General features: G+C 38.9%; 1 protein-coding gene across 3 annotated transcripts; it reads right to left on the bottom strand.

Annotated features, from left to right (window-relative positions):
• Window positions 1-244: 244 nt before the first annotated feature.
• Window positions 245-15550, bottom strand: LOC109053032 (fidgetin-like protein 2). 3 transcript variants are annotated; one of them, XM_042750914.1, is made up of 4 exons: window positions 15386-15550; window positions 13756-13821; window positions 13483-13624; window positions 245-3716 (listed from the first exon to the last, which is right to left on the bottom strand). In XM_042750914.1, exons 3-4 carry the CDS (start codon window positions 13505-13507, stop codon window positions 1669-1671), a joined length of 2073 nt encoding a protein of 690 aa, XP_042606848.1. In that variant the 5' UTR covers window positions 13508-13624; window positions 13756-13821; window positions 15386-15550; the 3' UTR covers window positions 245-1668. The 3 variants fall into 3 exon arrangements, with proteins under 3 accessions (XP_042606848.1, XP_042606847.1, XP_042606846.1); XM_042750913.1 differs by lacking the exon at window positions 13756-13821 and having other exon boundaries at window positions 15390-15550; XM_042750912.1 differs by lacking the exon at window positions 13756-13821.
• Between the last annotated feature and the right edge of the window lie 4502 nt (window positions 15551-20052).

Here is a 20052-nt window from a genome sequence, read left to right on the forward strand (position 1 = left end):
AACATCTGATCACTCCATGCAACTTTTATGTACCTTATAAACCAAAAAAGATGAACATTTTAAACATTGGTAGAGGCTGCTCCAACTTTATACACTACACATGATGGTATAACACAAGTTATGATTAGACATAATTAGCTGCCAATTATGTATGCATATATATATATATATATATATATATATATATATATATATATATATATATATATATATATATATATATATATATATATATATATATATATATAAACATTCTCATTCTGATCTTTGGGTTGTTTCTTTTTTGCTCCTCAAGTACTTACATTGGTTGTTTTAGAAGGGCACTGACATATGCTTTGTACCTTGGTTTCTGAAAACAGTTTGTCCAACAAAATCAATTGTCTTGTTTGCCATCTACAATAACACTTCATGAAGACAATCATCACTCCATCAAAAATCTACATCAAAAATAAAGGGTAAGGACAAGGGAAAATGTTTTCATAGAGAGTTAAAAACATGGATTTATGGCATCAGATATTCTCTGAAATACCTGAATTACATTCATTGTTTGTCTTTGTAGCATTTTCAAGTTTTACCTAAGAGGTAACAGCACAGATGCAGTGTGTTTACAGGTCTGTGTTAGGTCTGTTGCTCACCTCCAACATCAATGCTTACTACTAAGACCCTAAGATTACATACATTCTTTATTTATCATTTCTGAGGTAAAGAAATTCTTCCTGAGTATTTCAAACAAGACTACATATACTAATAAAATAAACTGAGTAAAGCAGAAGAGAGAAAATAGTCATTCACGGGCCCTTGCTTGTTTTTGTGTTTGAGGGTCCTGCACAAAGGCTCTCACAAGTTTGTGAGGAATGTGATTGGTTGTTTACATATTGTTGTATTTGGGGAAATATGTATTATCTTCAACAAAGTGTTCTGAAAGAAGTGTACCAACAGTAAAAGTCTGTCTTTCTATTATCTGAGTTTCTATGGATTAGCATTTTAATACTTTTTGGGTAGCAATGCATACTCTTTTGGTAAAATGACCATTTTGACAAAGTGCACAAGATTTGACCGCGGCCTAACAATCAGCTTTGTAAAATACTGTTGCTTTCTTCCCTTAGAGGTTGCATAACAGTAAATACATTTTGGTGAATGCTGTGACTCGGACATTATAATGTTGGTGAGCATTTTTGGTACAAACAAAGTTTTGATATATCCTAAGCCCTTTAACACCAAATGATCAAAGTAAAATCAACACAAATAAAACAACACCACTGGAGTGGACTGGCAATAAATAGGATCCTGAGAGTTGTAATTAATGGGGGTATTTTTCAGGAAAAGTCAAGTTATAGATAACCTCCAGGTTTAGTCCAGGATCAAGGCTAATTGGAATTACAGTGAAATTCCAAAATATAATTCAGACTTTCTATCAGATATGCCAAGCAACTAATAAATGCCCCTTCAAGAAAGGCCTAATATTTCATTTCTTTGGGAAAAAAAATAAAGTATATGTATATTTATAGAAAAACAACACACCATGGCATGTTCCCTAGATTAAATGCATTCAATCCAAAATGCCTCCCCACCATAAACTGTCATTTCAAGTCCCACTCTTTTGGCTGCAACAAGTAGTTAAAAAAAGAAAAACATTTAGCAGTCCCCAACCAGTGGCTGACTAGGTTCTCAGTGGCTATAAACCTTGCTCCACTCCATACAAGTGTCCATTTCTTTGGGGGTGCTGTGAGGCCGTACCTTGCAGAAAGCATTTTCAAAGTCTTGGAAGGTAGGGGAAGAAAGTGATGAAGGGAGGCCGTGCAGGGGCATGGGTGCAGAGGCAGAAGCTGATGCCAGAGCCTGCTGGCAGAGCTGCAGCAGCTCCCAGATGGAGAAGCCTTCTGAACGCTGCAGTACTGCTGACATCTCCCTTTCGCCCAGACTGCAGCCTTGGGGTGCCAGCGCCTGCAGAAGCACATGTCTGCGTGTGTTTCCATCTGGCAGGCCTATGTGGTAACGCTTGGCGAAGCAGCGCATAAGGGGATCTTTGATCAAATCAGGCCGTCTCGTGGTGCACACAACCAGAACCAGGTTGCTCTGACCATGTTGAATCTTCTCTAGCTGGGCCTGCAGTTGCTGTCTGAGACCTTCCTCCTCAATGGCCTCCACTTCGCTGAGCAGCACCACTGCAGGTTGTCGGGCTGTTTCCACCAAGAACAGAGTGGAAAGAAGTTGCTCTGCTTCTCCTTTCAGTTTAGAGGCCAAAGTTGCACAACTCAGCCTATAGAAGGTAGCACCCAGTTGAGATGCCATGGATCGTACCAGTGTGGTTTTGCCCCCTCCTTGAGGACCAAACAATAGGACGGTTCTGGGTGGGCGGATGGCAGGGTTGGGTCGCAGGACAGGCCACAGCACGTCCTCCTCCAGTGCTGCTTTGATGTGACTGTTCCCAGCCAGTTCACTCCAAAGCAAAGCTGGACTGCAGTCTTGCAGATCCTGGCTTACTAGCTCCAGCATTTGGGGCTCCATGCTTTTCATGGGATCGGAACACTTCTGAGACCGATGCTGGGAGAAGCTTTGCTCTGCACTTCCGTTCTTTCCAGTCATGGCTGCTGGTGGACTGTAGTCCCCTGCGACTCCATACGTTGGTGAAACCAAGGACTTTAGCCCACTGTACTTCCCCACTTCGTCTCCTTCCAGGCTCGACTGAGATGAAGGTTTACTAGGCTTAAAGGCTTGAGGATCTGTGTTGCCTGTTCCAAAGCCATTTCCACGGCACTCAGCTTTATCAGTGACCCCATATGGAGATTCTCCCCCAGCTTTTACAGGGTCATAGCTATATTTCCTATAGCGTGAATTGTCTCCATCTTCCTCATCCAGGGTCATCTCAAATGCTTTTCTCTTCAGAGAGCCACCAGGCTCTGAGCCCCCTAGACTGCTGTTCTGATAGCCATAGCTGCCACCAACCACTGTGGGTCTCGATGGAAGTGGAGAAGGGGCGGCTATGCCCGAGGGGATGTAAGGGCCTGTTGGATGGGTGTAGCTAGGAGCAAGGCTAGTCTGGTGAGGGTAGGTGCTAGGGGGGTAGTTGTAAATAGGGGTTGAAGGTGTGTAACTGGGGAGAAGTGTGGGGCTAGGCTGAAGGGCATGTAATGACGCTGGTGGAAGTGCTGAACTAGGTTGGGTGCAGTACCCTGATGAGAGGTAGGTGCCATTATAACTGGGCGGGTAGTCACTGGAATGGGGCCCACTGCAGGAGCTGCTCCCACTGTATCCCGAGTCTGAAAGGTTGCTGTTAACTGCTGACACGTTGCCCGAGCCTGGTGGACCTGCTGATGTGGGAACCACCTTTGGTCCCGACAGACCATCATGAGAAGGAGGCACCAAGGGATACCCCCCGTCAGTGCTGTGCGTTAGAGGCCAAGGTTCCAGTTCGCTTTTCTGGCCTCCATTAAGGGCCCCAAAGGCTCCAGGCTCAGGGTATGTGCCCACAGCAGGGCGTTCATATGGTGAGTCTAGCATGCCAGAGTATTTCTCAGCATAGCGCTTCAGAAGGTTGGAGGCAGTAAGGGCTGAAATGTCATCATTTGCCCAGGCATAGCTGTAGGGGCTGCGGCTGGGGTAGAGCTCAGACTTGTGGGCAGGGGATGAGGTGGTGGAGGACACGTCCAAATGCTGCTCAGGCCACTGGCTCAGGGACTGTGCATGCTCCGGGTTCCAGTGCATCTTCAATAGGCCTGCCGGAGACAGCAATTTGTCAGATTGTGCAAGAACTTGATATATATATATATATATATATATATATATATATAGATGTTCAAAAACTGTTGTCTGGTGATATATATATATATATATATATATATATCAACAGCATATGTTCATACCATTCATAAAAATCAGTCTTAGATCCAGTGATTTTCTTTTCTATCAAAGAATTATAAGAATAGGTCAAATGACTAAAGACACATTATGGCTGATAGCAGAGCTTTTTTGTTGTTTTGTTGTCATTTTGCTTGTGACAGGACTCTTTTTGTATTGTGCATGCATGCAGAGGGAGTCTTTCTTTTTCTGCAGTATGTGTAAAAGAAAAGGGCTGTGAATTTGCTCCTTTCATGCCCTCAGCCATGTAGCAGCCTTGTGTTGCCATCTGCAGTTCTCCCAGAGGAGAAACTGTTATCAGTCTGTCCATGTTTCCCTCAATACATCCCCTCCCACCACCACAGTCCATCCACAAAGCAATTCTCCAAAAGGCCTCTGTGGCCAGCTTGACAGAGGGAGGGAAAGAGAGGGAAAAGGAACAGTGGGGTAGAGGGAGGGGACGATTTGGGGAAGGGGTGGGGGGAGTTGGGACTGGTGGACAAAATAGTTGTGCTATTCATTGGCCATTTCCCATAAGCACTGGGAGTGTGGAATGCCCTTTCCTCTGGCTATCCTGTGATTAATTATGCTGGCCTAATATAAAGGGGATCTTAATGCACGTGAGGAAAAATAAAAAAGTATTATTTTCCACATCCAGTCTCTGCCCTGTCCCTTCCCCCTCATAAAACAAATGAGCTTTTCTAAGCTTCTAAAAGTGCAATACACTTGACAGCATCTCAGTTCAAAGGCACTTCATAAGAACATTAACTAAAATGAACCATCACAATGAATCAAAATGCATCTTAACAGCATAAGAAATATAATTATTTCGCAGTATGCATAATTTATGTCTGTTATAATAGTAAAAAGATTTAAATCCTTCAATATGAAGTACTTTTTTTTTTCTTGTTCTAGAGAATTTCAGGGAGCAGAGAATAGTTTTAAAACCAGCCATTTCATGAGGGTCTGCAACTGCTCCTTCCAGAGGCATTGGCTAAATTCCACACATAGCTTGGCATTATTGAACTGTCAGGAATCAGCCTGGGGTGAGGGCTACAGGGGGAAATGAGTAGGTAAAAGGAATAAACTGCAAATCTTCATCACTGGCTGCAATCTGAGGAGAAAGTGATGATTAGTTATTCACTCTTCTGTCACAGTGTGCAAGCTGCTGCTTTATTGCCATTTAAATCAAGTTTCAGTCCTGTGTGCTATGTTCCACCTCACTCTTTTTCTCCCAAAAACTCGGCCCTCCCCCTTTGTGTGCTCTTTCTGTTTCTTGAACTCTCGCTCCTCCCGTTGGCAAACCTTCCCATGTGTGTCTTCAGATTACGCCTGCTATTTATTCCAAAAGATCACATCAACAGACCAGATGGCCATTGGATTACCATGTCCTTCATATTAATTTCTAGAGCCTTAAAACTAGCACCTTACTGCTATAGCTGATTTAAAATATAACTACAAGATAAAAACAAAAAAATCCTCAGAATTTGTAAACAAGATGAACACAGGTAAAGCATTTGGTCATTGTAAAATCAGTAGAAACAGTATATGTACAGCAGGACAATCCCACTGCAGACTGGTTTGTGAGGTGTTGTATGGAGCACAATAATGGGGCCAGTGTGTGACAGAGATGGATGGCAGCCCAGGGGAGCTCATAAAACCTGACACGGGTAGAGAATGAGGAGGGGGAGTGGACAGCAGGCGCTCCGGCCACTGTGTGTGCATGTGCATGCACACACATGAGTCTATCTGAGAGGATGGGGCTTGACATTAGGGAAGTCATTCAGGCGGCCAAACTGCTGTCCACTCCATCAATTTACATGAGTGTGCATGCACCAAGACACATGGGAAACTGCTGCCAAACTGGACATGGAAGTGCCATTTGGGGCAGGCAGCTTCAAGAAGAAAGATTTAACCTTAATTCCACAGTTAAAAATGCTATCCATTAGCATGAAATAAACCACAGATGAGCTGGTCTGCAATTAGAGCTACGCCTCAGCAGGGACTCTAATAATCTAGATGTGATTTAATCTGTGTTTCTATTTAAATCACAACAGCTGCTGAGATTAACTCATTCTGGGCATTTGAGAATAGATGGTCCAATTACACTAGTAGAAGTGCAAATGACCACTGAAGGCCATTTATTTCTGTGAACAAATGACAGAGAAAGCCAAGGAATCATTTATAAAGTATGTAATTAAAGAGTGAGATGATACGTTTTGAGAAATATAGCTGCAGTCACACGAGAACAAAAAAATATTCTGTTAGGTCTCTTAAATTCTCTCAGTTTACATTTTAAGGTTATTTATTGGCATCTGAAAACTGTACATTTGTCTTGCCCAAACATTTGCAGCATAAATATAATAAGAAATTATGCACTGTAAAATAAAGTAAAATACTGTTTATACTACTGATTATAATAGCTAATATTAATAATATTAATATTAATTAAACAAATTTAAAAGTAGTGCAAAACATTTTATTTTAGTTTTTTTTCTAAAATATGACTTTATTATTTTTTCTTTTTTTTTGGATTTTGTACAAAGAATGTAGCAATTGACTAACTGAAAAGTGTACTGCACTGAACGTTCTTTTATAATCAACATAGCAGTATAATTGAAAATTTTCTTTATCAAAACTTTCTAGTTGCAATAAGCCATAACTAACTCATTCCATTTAAACTTAAATAATGAGTGAAAAATTATGAAGTGCGCCTTAAAACAAAAATAAATAATTGGAGAAAAGAGAGATTTCATTGATTAAGTAATTAAGACAGATAAACAAAACGGCAAAATACTGTATGTTATGAGTTTAAGTATTATGCTGGAGAGTGCAGCTTTGTCTCAACATGGTTTCATTCTCAAGGGCCATTTAAACAAAACTTCATTGTCCACATGGGAGCTCCTGGCCATTGCTTTGTTTGAACTGCGACAAGTGGTTTGCCGTGGTGGCTCTATGCGGTCCGAGGCTGACAGGGAGACAGATGTTTCCACTGGTCGTCTTACTGTCTGTGTGTCCATTGTTGCACAGCCCATCCAGTGCACGTCCTCCTGGCCTGATAATCCTGTTGGTCCTGAGACAAAAGCTGAGGGATCCTATTGTCAGAGGCCTGCCTAATTATGGAAATCTTATTAATCTATTCAGCAGCAGTGCGCTGACAGCCTTTGTGCCGTCCTGGGATTTATTGAGGGCTCTTTTGTAAATGTGCGCGTGTGTTTGTTTGTACGTGCCATCTTGAGTTCACAAATGTGAACTGAATAAAATAACTAATCAGTTAATATCAGTAGATAACAATAAAGTGCTGCTAGGAAGTCAGGATAACCAAAATATTAGTTATGATTTTGACTTGACCACTATGTTACTACAAGCAGGTTGCGGGAGCAGAAGGTTCTGCAATGTGAGAGCCGAACAGGTCTGGCTGCCGTAGGATGCTCAGTTTTTCACAGCTCCCCAGGGGTCCATGTGCACTTTCAGGCAGCGTCACTTTTGTTTTCCTGCCCTGAGGAACAAAACCTACATGGATGCAACAAGCCTTCTGGGACACGGGGCCATTAAACCAGGCAGATTGCACAGGGGCCAGTTGTAAACAGGAGCAGCCTGAATCAATCCAATCAGGCATTATTGTGGGCACCCACTCCCTAAACCCCACACATTGATTTAAGTAGGTTTATCTACAAAAAGACACCCTCCTCATTGCATATTCAAAAATAAATCTACAAACACAGTTTGTGTCTTCAACTTAACGACACACAGACAAGAGTGTACTTGCATTTATCTGCCCTAAAACTGTTGAAATAGGAGACAACTTTAAAGGCAAGCGATGAGAAATAACAGCACACACGAGAATTTGATTAATTACGAGCCATCTCTGTCAGTAAAACATCAAAACAACCTAAAAGAGGTAGTTGTATGGTTGAACAGTGAGCATCCTGTTAGGAATGATGTCCTGAAACCTCAGCCCACAGTGCTGGTATGTGTGGAACTCCCTTTGAAGGACGCAGATGCCACAAAAGAAGGGCTCTTTCAAGAGAGAATAAAGATGAAGGAGGGAGAGAGAGTGGGAGAAAGATGAGAGTAGATCTGGTTGAAAAGAGTGCAGAGGGACTCTACATGAATTAATCACCTCACTGCAGATAAGATGGCACCCTGTGTTCTGATCATCAGCTTATTTGTATTCCGTAAACAGACATCTCTAAATCAATGCTTTAGGCAGAGGGACTGCAAAATGTCAATGATGAAGCCTATTGGACACTTTAAAGTCATGCAGATCCTTTACAGTAGTTATTGAAAATCAAATACAGGGTTTAATTGTATACTTTTTAATGATAATTATAATTCTAAATAAATAACTAGCATTGAGATATACAATATTTACATATTTCAATATATTGAACAGAAATCGTAATTTAAAAAAATCACAAAAATGGTTTTGAATATCCAGTTTTCAAATATCTTTGGATGGAAAATAATAAAGAAACGAGTGTGAGATCCTTCCTCAAAAATCCTGACAACAGATCCTCATAATTTACAAGGCATGCATAATAGGCCATAACTATGACAATATTTATAAAGTGATGCATTAGTTACAGAAGTGTGGTTAACATGATCTCTCTGTCTCTTTCTGTTGCTCTTTCTTTCTGCTCATCTGCTCCCTTATCATGCGCCTAAAAACATGTAATAGCAGAAGAGGCGTTGGGCCTTATGAGTTTTCACACCTGCTCCTCAGCGCACTGCCAGACGCCATGGCTCTTTTCAGCCAGGCCCCGTGGGGTCCCTAGAGGAAGAAGCCTATCTGCTAGAGTGGCAGTGAAGGATCTGATTTTTTTTCTTCTCTCTCTCTCTCTCTCTCTGTCACCAGTCCTCCATTTGAGCTGCAGTCCATAATCTTTGAGCTTTGAAGTTGTTATTGCGTGGCCTTTTGGGACACTGTAAGTGTTGCAATCTGTGGGTTCATGTTGATGATGACTACAGTAAATATTGACAGCATAAGAATAATGAAAAATCAGCAATATTACAAATGTATTACGTAATGTAGGCTATTACTCATGAGAAAAAGATTAAAAATTTTGAATATTTGCACATTTCAGATTGTATACATATTTTCTTTTAAGTCTGAAATCAAAACAATTATATAGGCACATTAGGGGGGGAAATGAAAGTGCATGTTGTCAAGCACAATATCTGTAATCTACATTTCAGCACATTTCAGCTCATGAGCTAAGAATGAGAGAAACACACAGCCTTGGTGGTTTGAATGAATGAATAGATGCTTATAATTTTAGAAACAACATCCCCATCCCCCTGTCCAGCTAATTCTTGTCCACAAATGGCCAAATGCCTGGCACCCCTCCCCTTTAGGAAAAACAGGGTTCCTATTTTCTGTGTCCGCAGGCCAGGTTTAGGTCATTGTGTCCACTAATATATCAAAGAACAGCTGTCCTAAGGCTCTGTGATGACCAATCACCCCCTTCCATCTGTCTCTCTTACCCAATCTCTCCTCCATCTCCCCCTGTTCTCCTCCATCCCCTTCTTCCAATCTCTCTCTTTCCCCCCTCTCCCTCCTTCCTTTCCACCCTGCCCCCTCACGGAGTTCCCGGACTGCGTTGTTTATTGAATGTTGTTATTTAATGACCCTACAACCGTGTTAGGATTTTCTGTGTGCGCACTCAAAAATATGACTTGGAATGGCTCAGGTTTATTATAATTAAGTACAACTGAACACTAAAAAAATAATTACTTGAAATCAAGGTAACACATTATTTTAATGTGTCCTTGTTACACGTTACGCGTACTTACGATAACAATAACAATTCATTATGCATAGTTACATGTAAGTAACTTTAACACAAACCCTAATCCTCCTAACCATATAGTAAGTACATGTAGTTAATTAATATTACTCAGTACTTAACTGTATAATTACACTGTAACAATGACACCTTAAATTAAAGTGTAACCGAAATCAATATTAACTGAAACAAAAGAAAATATAAAAAATTAAACGTATAGTTGCCAAGGCAATATTTCTAATTTTTGTTTAGTTTAAGCTAAAGTACTAAAACTTAAAAAGCATAAACAAAATACAGACAAACACAGACTATAATATAGACAAACAAAAACTAGTATAAATGACAAAATTTTTTTTTTTTTAAATCTAATTCAAAATATTAACAAAAACTATAATAGCATAATATGATACTAAAATAACACTGAATTGGATGCAGGACATATAGTGTGAGTAGACGTATACTGACTACAGATTGGAAAATACTGTGATGTTACACAAAATGCCTAATTTATAAAAACTCATTTCAGCTTACACAAATAGTTCACCCAAAAATTAACATTTTCTCATAATGTTATAAACCTGTATGGCCTTATCTTTACAGTTATGCATTTTATCTTGCTTTTTTTGGGGGGGAATCAAACCCATGACCTTTGTGTTGCTAGCAATGTGCTCTACAGCTGAAGCTACAGGGTGTTAAAGCTATCTTCTGTGAGAAATTATGATTTAAATATCTTTTGAAGAATATTTCAACCGTTTTTGTTCATATAATGAAAGTCAGTGGGGTCCAAAACCAACATCGGACCTCACTGACTTTCACTGTATGTGAAAAGAAGAAAAAAAACACTGCAACATTTTACTTACTGTTCTAAAGTCATACAGGTTTGCAACAGCATACAGTAAAGGTGATGACAGAATTTTCACGTCTGAGTGAACTACATCTTAAATTAGAGAACCACGGACAAGCCCTTTGAGGGGTATCTTGGAACAGAGAAGAATAACCCTCAGAAGCACGGGACTTAATTGGAAGCGTAATTGTGGCAGCAACGGCCCTAATGAGCTGTCTTCAACGACGGTGAGATGATGAGCAGAGGTGGGCGGTCCCAGGCAGAATGTGTATCTCTAAGCCCCTTTCCCTACAGCCGCCGTTTCTCTTCCATCTCACTCACTACACTGCGGGCTAATTAAAGTCCATTCACAACCGCCACTAATGACCCCGCGCTCATTCACACAAACACTTCAGCACCTTGCCTGTTTACTCAAGGGTCCGCATGTCCCTCCAGAGCTGCATTCACCCCGTCGCTCTCATTAGAATAGATGTGTTGGATGCTCGTTGTTAATCACTTCTTCTGAGGCATCCAGCGCGCCCCTTCCCATACACATAACTCAAAGCCTTAATGACTTACCACGTGCAATTAGAGTGCTTCTTCGGCCTGGGCCTTCAGTGTGGAGAAGGAAAGAAATGAGGTCATAGTAAAGCGAGAGCTGAGGCAATACTTGTTTCTCTTTAAACAAGGAATATGCTGGACAGCAGGGCCCCTGAGCAACAAGAGTTAGAGCACTCATGGGCTGCTGGCCTGGGACTGATTTAAGGGTGTGTTTGAAGTGCAGATTACAGATTCTTTGCACCAAATCCCTCCAGGAGTATCCATGGCCCCAGGAATCTCTCTCAGATTTCCTTCAACTTTGAATGCTCCTACTTACGTGCTCATCAGAGCAGAGCAACACTTATAATTGTTTGTGGATGCAATGAGAGTGCATGCAACTGCATGTAACAGACCTCAAACAAAATCCTCAAATGTGCATACTGACTACAAAATGTCTTCTCCAATCAAACATAAACACCAATGTCAGAAATGCTTCACAAAGTTGCTTCTCAAAGAAAATTCCAGCATGGATGTGACACTATTCACATCTATATCGCATAAGCTGCCCTACGCTCACCTGACTCTGGTGACTTATGAATGAGGAAGAAAGAACAGGAAGGACATTTCAGGACTGGGAACGACCGTGAGAAAAAGGAATTTGCCTGAGTTTAAAAGCTCAAAGAGTAAACAGGAGGGATATCTAACACCTTTGTGTGCTGTCCTAATATCACACTAGACTTTCAGGGTGAACAGTCACACGCACATACATACAACCCACAAGCATCAAATTTTACAAACAAGCAGACCAGTTCCTAAATCCAAATGCATGCTGAAGGACTGGAAAATCAGGATCTGTGACATTAGCCATCTAAGATTTGTGGCTAAAAGATGTGTACACTAAACAAAACACAAACAACTTTCCAGATCCTCAAAGAATTGAAAGTATTCTGACAGGGCTTTGTGACATTTTTGAAAATAAAGTGTGCAAAGAGAGATGGACTAGACAACAAACATTTAAAAACTTACTTTAAAAATGACTGATTCATTATACAGGGATAACCATATCATAACAAAGTATAAATATAAAGTTATCTGAATTAGAAATATTTTATAACATAATAAATGTCTTTTCCTGTCAACTCAATGCAATTTAATGCTGAATTAAGGTATTAAAAAAAGGTATCTTAAAAAATTACTGACCCCAAACTTTTGATGCATTTTTAAATATATTTTAAATGTATATTACAAATTTATATTAGATTTTAATGTTTATTTTACTTTAGAGTTGTATACAACAAATAAAATATTAAAATATAAAAAATTATAATATATACCGAAGGAATATATATAATAAAGAAATCATAGAAAAGTAAAAGTAGATTGTTATTTCAGCCAAGGTAAGAATGTGGCTTTTTAACAACTGATCTTCACGAATTTGCAACAGATAAACTAAAATGGTACATCTAGACATAAACTGTAATTTAAATTTTAATATAAAATGTTTCTTGGTGTGCACATTCTGAGGATCAACTAATTAGCTTCTACGGAAAAGTGGAATTATCATTAGTATTGATTATAAAACCTTTTCCCCTCATCAAACCAAGTTTTCTTCTAAATCGAATGCACAGAATTCAGTTTGCATGAGAAAAGGAATTTATCAAAACAAACAAAAACTAATTCCACGGGCACATCTGACAAAAGGTCCTCTGAATGCCTCACTAAATGGAATTATAACACCATATTAGACATCAATGGTAATCGGTTGATGCAACAACCTAGCATGCCAGCTGAAAGATATTCAGGCCAGCGACTCATTAATACATGATTACTTCTCAAATTGAGGTGCCTTGGTCCTTTAGTTTGATTTCCCTCCCTCTTTTCATGTAACTGTCATGCCTATAAAGCACAGAGAAGAAGAGCTAAAGAGTGGAGAAAAAAGCATCTCTTCAGGCAGAACTGGGGGAAGAAACCCCATGCTGGCCTACAAACAATGCTGTTTTGGAGAGGGCCAGAGCGGAGCTCAAATGAAGCATGGCAGGGGGGTTAGGAATGGGGGCTAAAACTGGACACGTCAGTTATTAGGTCAGTCGAGAACAGTGAGAAGGGGGAAGAGAAGTGGAAAAAGGGAGGCAGAAAATAAGAGACAGAAAGACAGATTCAGAAAAGGACAGTGATAGAGGAAGTAACTGTGCGAGTAAGGTGGACACTGGTGGTTAATCATGGTGAGATGACACTGGCAGACCGCAAGATTTCTCCTGGTAGAGCCATCAGCTCACCCCCCACACCTGTCCTACCAACCATGACATATACCTAAAAATAATGGGGCTTAAAACATTGTTAAGAGGACACCTGGAACATTTTGTTTTTAAAATGCACCATTGTTCAAACTGGTTCACCAACAAACTAAACAAGTAGCTGTAGGGGAATTTTTGAGTTGACAATAAGTTATTTATAGCATTTTCTGTTATTTGATGTCAAAAATGTTTAACTTACTATAGGGAACAATGGGACTCAGCATTCTGCGGATCTGGTCTCGATTACGGTAACAGTTCTGTTGAGAAACCCAGGTTAGCGTCTATACGGCTGTAGTCCATCGCTGGCCTGTACTCACATTGGGACTTTAAAAAACGTGTTTCTGGAAAAAAAAGACGACCAGCAGTGATCAGCAGGGGTGAACGGTCATCATATACACTACACTGCATAATTTTGACATGTAAACAAACAAGTTTATTATGCATAAACGTGAATAAGTTGCATGCAACCAACCATCAAGAACTTCAAAGGCGTCATCTCAATTTTAGACAGGGGCGAAACAGGCACTCTCACTGTGGGCTGAACACACACGGGGTATTCATTAAGAGCCTGCACACGGGCATTAAGCTGATTGTATGGCTGTGTCCAGCTTCTAAAGAGGGCTTTCTAAATCTCCCTGACAAAAAGCACCATGCATACCATAGCCGTTCTCCTCGCCTCATAACAGCAGCAGAGAGCATGCTTTCACAAAATTAAGCTCATTTCATCCCTAGCCACACACTCTGCTGCTTCAATTATCTCTCTTTTTTTTCTATGACAGATGCAAAAAGAAAAAAAAAGAACAACTATATTGGCAACCACAAAAAGAATGAAAATGAAAAATTCCAAAAAAACAAAAACTATATAGTATATAGTATATGATATATATATAGTATATATATATTTTAGTGTTTTATAGGGTTTTTATGATTATATGATTATTTATTTAATTATATAGTATTGTAGTGTTGGATGGAAAGATTCAAAGATTTAAAATTATTATGATTATTATGAATAATAAAAATTCAATATCAAGTGAACTTAGTTTATCACAAAATGCAGCATGAACAATTTGCTTGGTGTGTTTCAAAGGAGAACGTCATTTCTTCTCAAGTGAGCATGTAAGAAAGCTCACACATGAATGAAAAATATTACATAATAATGCTAGTCAAACAGCGTGGCTTCCAGCTCTGCTTTCAGGAAATTAAATGGCAACTGGCACACCATTTATTACAAAATTAGACATTAAATAATGATACAAACAACTTTGAATGTATAGAATTTATTTTAGTTAATATGTTTTTTTTTTTTAATCACATAAGTGTTTTACGGGTCAGTTTATTAATGAACCTAAACTGGTCAGGTTAACAATAAATGAGTGATAACAAATATACGCTAAAGAATTATGTAATGTAGTATATTTTACGTTTATGTTCACTTACAGTTCACATAACTGCTGGTTTTACAACAAAAAATAGAAAATGAATGAAACTTCAGTTAATAATGTATATATTTTCTGTAGATGTTCTCTTACAGTTTATGCTGGCTTCATGACAAAAATGAGATATTGCGTGACACTTTACTTAATATAGTATATTTTTATGTTCATATAACTTCTGGTTTAATGACAAAAAAATTAGAAACTATGTAAAACTAAAACTGTCAAGAATTGGGACATAAATTATCTAAGGATAGAAAAACAAATCTTCATTCCAGAATTGTGCTTTTGGAATAATTTAAACTCAAACATGGATCCTTTTACATTTGCTCAATGACCGAAAGACTATCTTAAACCAACAACCTCTAAACTTGCTGAGAATGAAGGCTGACACATCTATATACGCAACACATGCACACACATGCTGAGCCATTCGTTTACAAACCAACACCTGCATGCAGTGCGGGGAATGCAGAAAAGGCTGTTTCACATTAAAGGAGGGAGAATGCAATGAAACGGAGTGAAGACGAAGACGAGTACAGGCTATCAGGAGAAGTAGAGGAGAGTGCAATGCAGAGTTAAGACTTTCAATCATTTACAGCTTCGGACAAGAACACCACCAGTAGCAGCAGTAAAGTGTCCAGTTTAATATTAAAGTAGACTCACCTACTCATGCCTGCATTTTTCACATCAGATTCAAAAGCAGTTAGATAATCCCTGGAGCAGACAGACTTGTGTGTGCAGTACTATGCTTTTTTCCACATATGAGACACGACTCAACTCTCTCTCTGTCTGTCTCTCTATCCCTCTCTCATTCCCTCCCAACCAGTAACAACAGAGCACCCACACACACAATTACCCTCCCCCAGCTTTCCCCATCCCCCTCCCTCTCTCTCTCTCTCTCTCTCTCTCTCTCTCTCTCTCTATTTTTTGTTAAAACTATTTAAGCAAAGAGAGCGAAAGAGAGAATGAGAGGAGGACTATGGTGTGGGGGCAGCTGACCAATCATGCTTTGAGTGCAGGCTTGTATTATTTTTCTGAGAGAGAAATAGAGAGAGAGAAGGCTAGTTGTGTTGGAGGGAAAGGCAGAGGCTGAGCTAGGCTAGTCCCTGAGGGAATAAGCGTAAAGATGTTTATTTTGGTTGAAAATCATAAAATTACTGCTGACTCTAAAACACTGGCTAATACTTGATATATGGTAAACATTATATTATCAAACTGCATCACATATGTCTCAAACCGGTATGGAACTTCAATTCAAACTTAAAGTGAATCCAACATGACATTTCTAGACAATTCAACATCACAGACTCTCATTTATATAGTTGTTAAAAAGACTTTAACATTTTACACTTAGATAAACTACCGTTTAAAATATAGTCTCTGTTTATATAAACTATTTTATTTAGCAAGGATGCATTCAATTGATCAAAGGTGACAACAGAGACATTTATAATGTTACAAAAGATTTCTATTTCAAATTAATGTTACTCTTTTGAATTTTGAACTTTTTGAACTTTGAACTTATTGATCAAAAATCGTTAAAATCCACAGAAAAGCAGAATGGCTGTTTTCATAATAATATGAAATGTTTCTTGAGCAGCCAATCAGCATATTAGAATGATTTTTGAAGGATCATGTGACACTGAAGACTGGCTTAATGGCTGTGGAAAATTCCGTTTAGCCAAAACAGGAAATATTTTTGTGAGGAAATATATATATTATTAAAAATATATCTTAAAAGGGTTAAATTGTAACAATATCTCACACTCATGTCAAATAAATGCATTTAGCCAAAACAGGAAATATTTAAAATACACTTTTAAGAAATCCATACTGACTTAAACATTTGTCATTAAAATAACTTGAACCTCAGGGCTATATATATTATTAAAAATATATCTTAAAAGGGTTAAATTGTAACAATATCTCACACTCATGTCAAATAAAGTGGAAATTTCAAGACTTTTTTTTGATCAGTGACTGTTAACTTTATAGTTGTTAAGTGGACTTTCACAATTTTATATATATATAAATATATAACTTAGAATGAAAACGCATAATTTATGTCTCAAGTCAGTATTAATTGTAACTTGAAGTGAGTCCAAAAACAATTTTTTTTCTAGATTTTTTTTCGATCTCTTTCTTTTTTGTTGTTATTTATAATATTATCTTTTTTTTTTTGTGGGATTTTTTTTATCAAATTGTATCATTTATGCCTAGTTTGGTAGAATTTTCTAGGCAATCACTAACTCTCATTTCTGTAGCTGTTAACTGAACTTGCGTCAGCAAAGGTCATGACCGTTACAGGAACGCTTTATTGACACCAAAGTCCAGTTTGACATGCTCAAGCGATTCAGCTCTGTTTTTGTACCTATTTCACCATAAAAGAAAATGCTGAATGACTGAATGATTCACTTAATACCATAATTCATTTCATTTTAACATTACAAATCAGTTTAGCATAAAGTGTCATGTTCAAATGATATGACTGCAGCTGCCACACTGACCATTTAGCATGTTAGCATAGAAGGGGTCTGAAGTAATGGAACCTACATTCTATATGGACTCCCACATTTTCACAGGTGGACTGGAGAGTCCAATGCCTTTATTTTTGGAGCTCCTCAACGATTTGCGAGGAGTGTAAAGAGTGTGTGAGGTTGTGTATGGAGCATTTCTGCACAGCTGACGATCTGTTTTTAGAGCGCTGTGTTCAGCCATGTGCACCCAAATCCGTCACATCCAAATCTAACACGTCACATGCACTGGTGGTGAAACTCATTTGAAATACACCTAAAAACCAGAAAGCATCCAGACTACAATGTTTAAAAACAGTGGGAAGGTTTTCAAGAAAAAGGGCAAAAAAGCAAGGGTTCGACACCCCTCTAAGGAAAAGAGCCCACCATGCAACCAGTAACCAAGTCAACTCTACACAGCAACTTGCTCCATCAGCATCTATAAAACTATCCTTTGTCCTACAAAGGTCTTTTATCCCCAATGCTGCCATTCAGCACCCACCCCCCTTCAAAAGAAACTTCCTCACAAAAAGCCTTAACCGGTACTATTCTTAGTGGTGCTCCAGTGGAAATCACTGTAGCTCAGCACAAAGCATGGGGTGAAATGGTAGCTGCCCATTTTCATCCTTTTATTTCACCTCTTTGTAGCACAAAAGTGCGCAAGCAACCATTTAAAAAGTGGAAATGCTAAATACAAGCATTCACAATGCCATGTGTGCTGCGGAAACGCCATTTAACTGTGCATCAGTCTCTATTAACGGTGCAGTTTTTCTTCCCAGGCAGACTATAATTGGGAGATGATAGTGGCTGTATGGGAACAGATTGGCAGGGCCTTGTGAGGATGCAGGCCCATCACTCTATCGCCCACAAGAAGAGAAAAAATTAACCATTAATGCTGAGGCAAGCAGTCTGGCTACCGCAAGCCTGCTGAGTGCAGCACTAATGACCACAAAGCAGACTTACTTCAGAGCTAGAACAGGAAGGACAGAGAGGGGAAGAGTGAGTTTGACAGGTGTCACTCATAAAGTCAACCTCAAGGGTGTACAATTCACCACCCAGTACAGCCTCAAACACCACATGTCCACTGACCCCATGATATCTTGAGCATATTAGATTATATGTACTAAAGAACCGAGCAGCTGAGCTTACTTAATGCAGGAGTCCAAAATAAACACAAAGGACGAGAAACACCGCTAATGACCTAAAACGCTGAAAATCTCAATCTGACCTTATTGTTAGAGGTCATGCCAGTTTGTAACAGCTTTGCCGTCTTCTGCCTGTACAGTGCAGGGGGTTCAGGTGCACAAATGACGGCCCAGTGATGAATCAGGGTAATAAGTAATCTGGTTGAATGAGAAGCTGCAAGCCTTGCAGTCGTCCCCCGCTGGTACTCATTAAGCGAGCAAAAGAGCAGGACTACTTCAGCATACCCCTTAATGAAGATGAAATGCTAGTGAGTCGCAGTTTTAAACTAAAATAGGCTGCGCTCATCTATGTCACAGGGATCCCACACCTTATGACCAATAAATGTCCATGACTTTCCCAGTCATTTCTAATTACAAGAAAAAACGTTTTATTAATTCATACTAAAGGTTGGGGTCAGTAAGATATGTTTTATTCAGAAAAGAATCCTAAACATTTAAGCAGCACAACTGTTTTCAGCATTGATAATAAGACTAAGTCTTCTTATTCAAATCAGCATATTAGATTGATTTCTAAAGGATCATGTGACACTGAAAACTGGAGTAATGGATGCTAAAAATTCAGCATTGCATCACAGAAATAAATTACATTTAAAAATATATTAAGATAGAAAAGAGTTATTAAAATTCTAATAATATAACACTGTTTTACTCAATAAATGCTGCTTTGTGAGCATTTGAGAATTTTTTCAAAAACTTAAAATATCTTACCATCCCCAAGCTGTTGATATATATATACACACACACACACACACACACACACACACACACACACATATATACATATATAATGCATGTATCTGCTATTGCTGCACTATTCTGTTTAATGATTTAATTTTCAGGTCTCATTTTAGGTGACAGCTGTACACTGCTGAGTGCACATGGCTGACAGAGGAAATATTTTCATGATTTTTTTCCAGCAACCACCTAAAATAAAATGAGTCTATAATTAGACAATGCCATTTTAGAAACAGAGAGAATGGCACTGAAAGACAAGTGTTCATTCTCTACCATAGCTGAACAAATATAAAATACGTCAATCATTAAAAAAGGAAAAAATAAATAAATAAATAAGGTAAAAGCCATACACAAAGTAAGATTGGAAAAATGTCAGGAACATAAACAAAACATATAAAGCTAAAAGCAATATATTTGGTTTGATATTTGACGTGATCATAAAGTGTGTCTGGACAGTTTTTTAAGAACTGGATTTGACATATATACTGGTTTACTTTTGAATTCTGGTTTCCTTTTGAATTCCACATGGAGAGAAATAAATCCATACAAAGGATTCAGTTGTTTGAACTGAATGAGGCTGGAGAACATATTACTGCATACAAAATGCTATCACATTCTATGCAGTCTTATCTCAGAGTTCAAAATGTGTGTGTGATTGATTTTTGTTTGGTTGGGGTGTGGGTGTGCGAGTGTTGTGGTGATAATTAGTAGGATGCTGAAGTTTTGGTGATATGGTTTGGTTATATGGTTTCATTAGCCGGCTGGGCGAGTGCAGAGTCTTTGGCAGAGATTAGGATGGACTGAAACTCTACCCTGGCCTCGGTGTCCATACAGAGGAGGGGAGCGGGGTCAGATGGATTATTACTGGGTGTTTCAG

Source organism: Cyprinus carpio, chromosome B23 (assembly GCF_018340385.1).
Source record: "Cyprinus carpio isolate SPL01 chromosome B23, ASM1834038v1, whole genome shotgun sequence".
Classification (NCBI taxonomy): domain Eukaryota; kingdom Metazoa; phylum Chordata; class Actinopteri; order Cypriniformes; family Cyprinidae; genus Cyprinus; species Cyprinus carpio.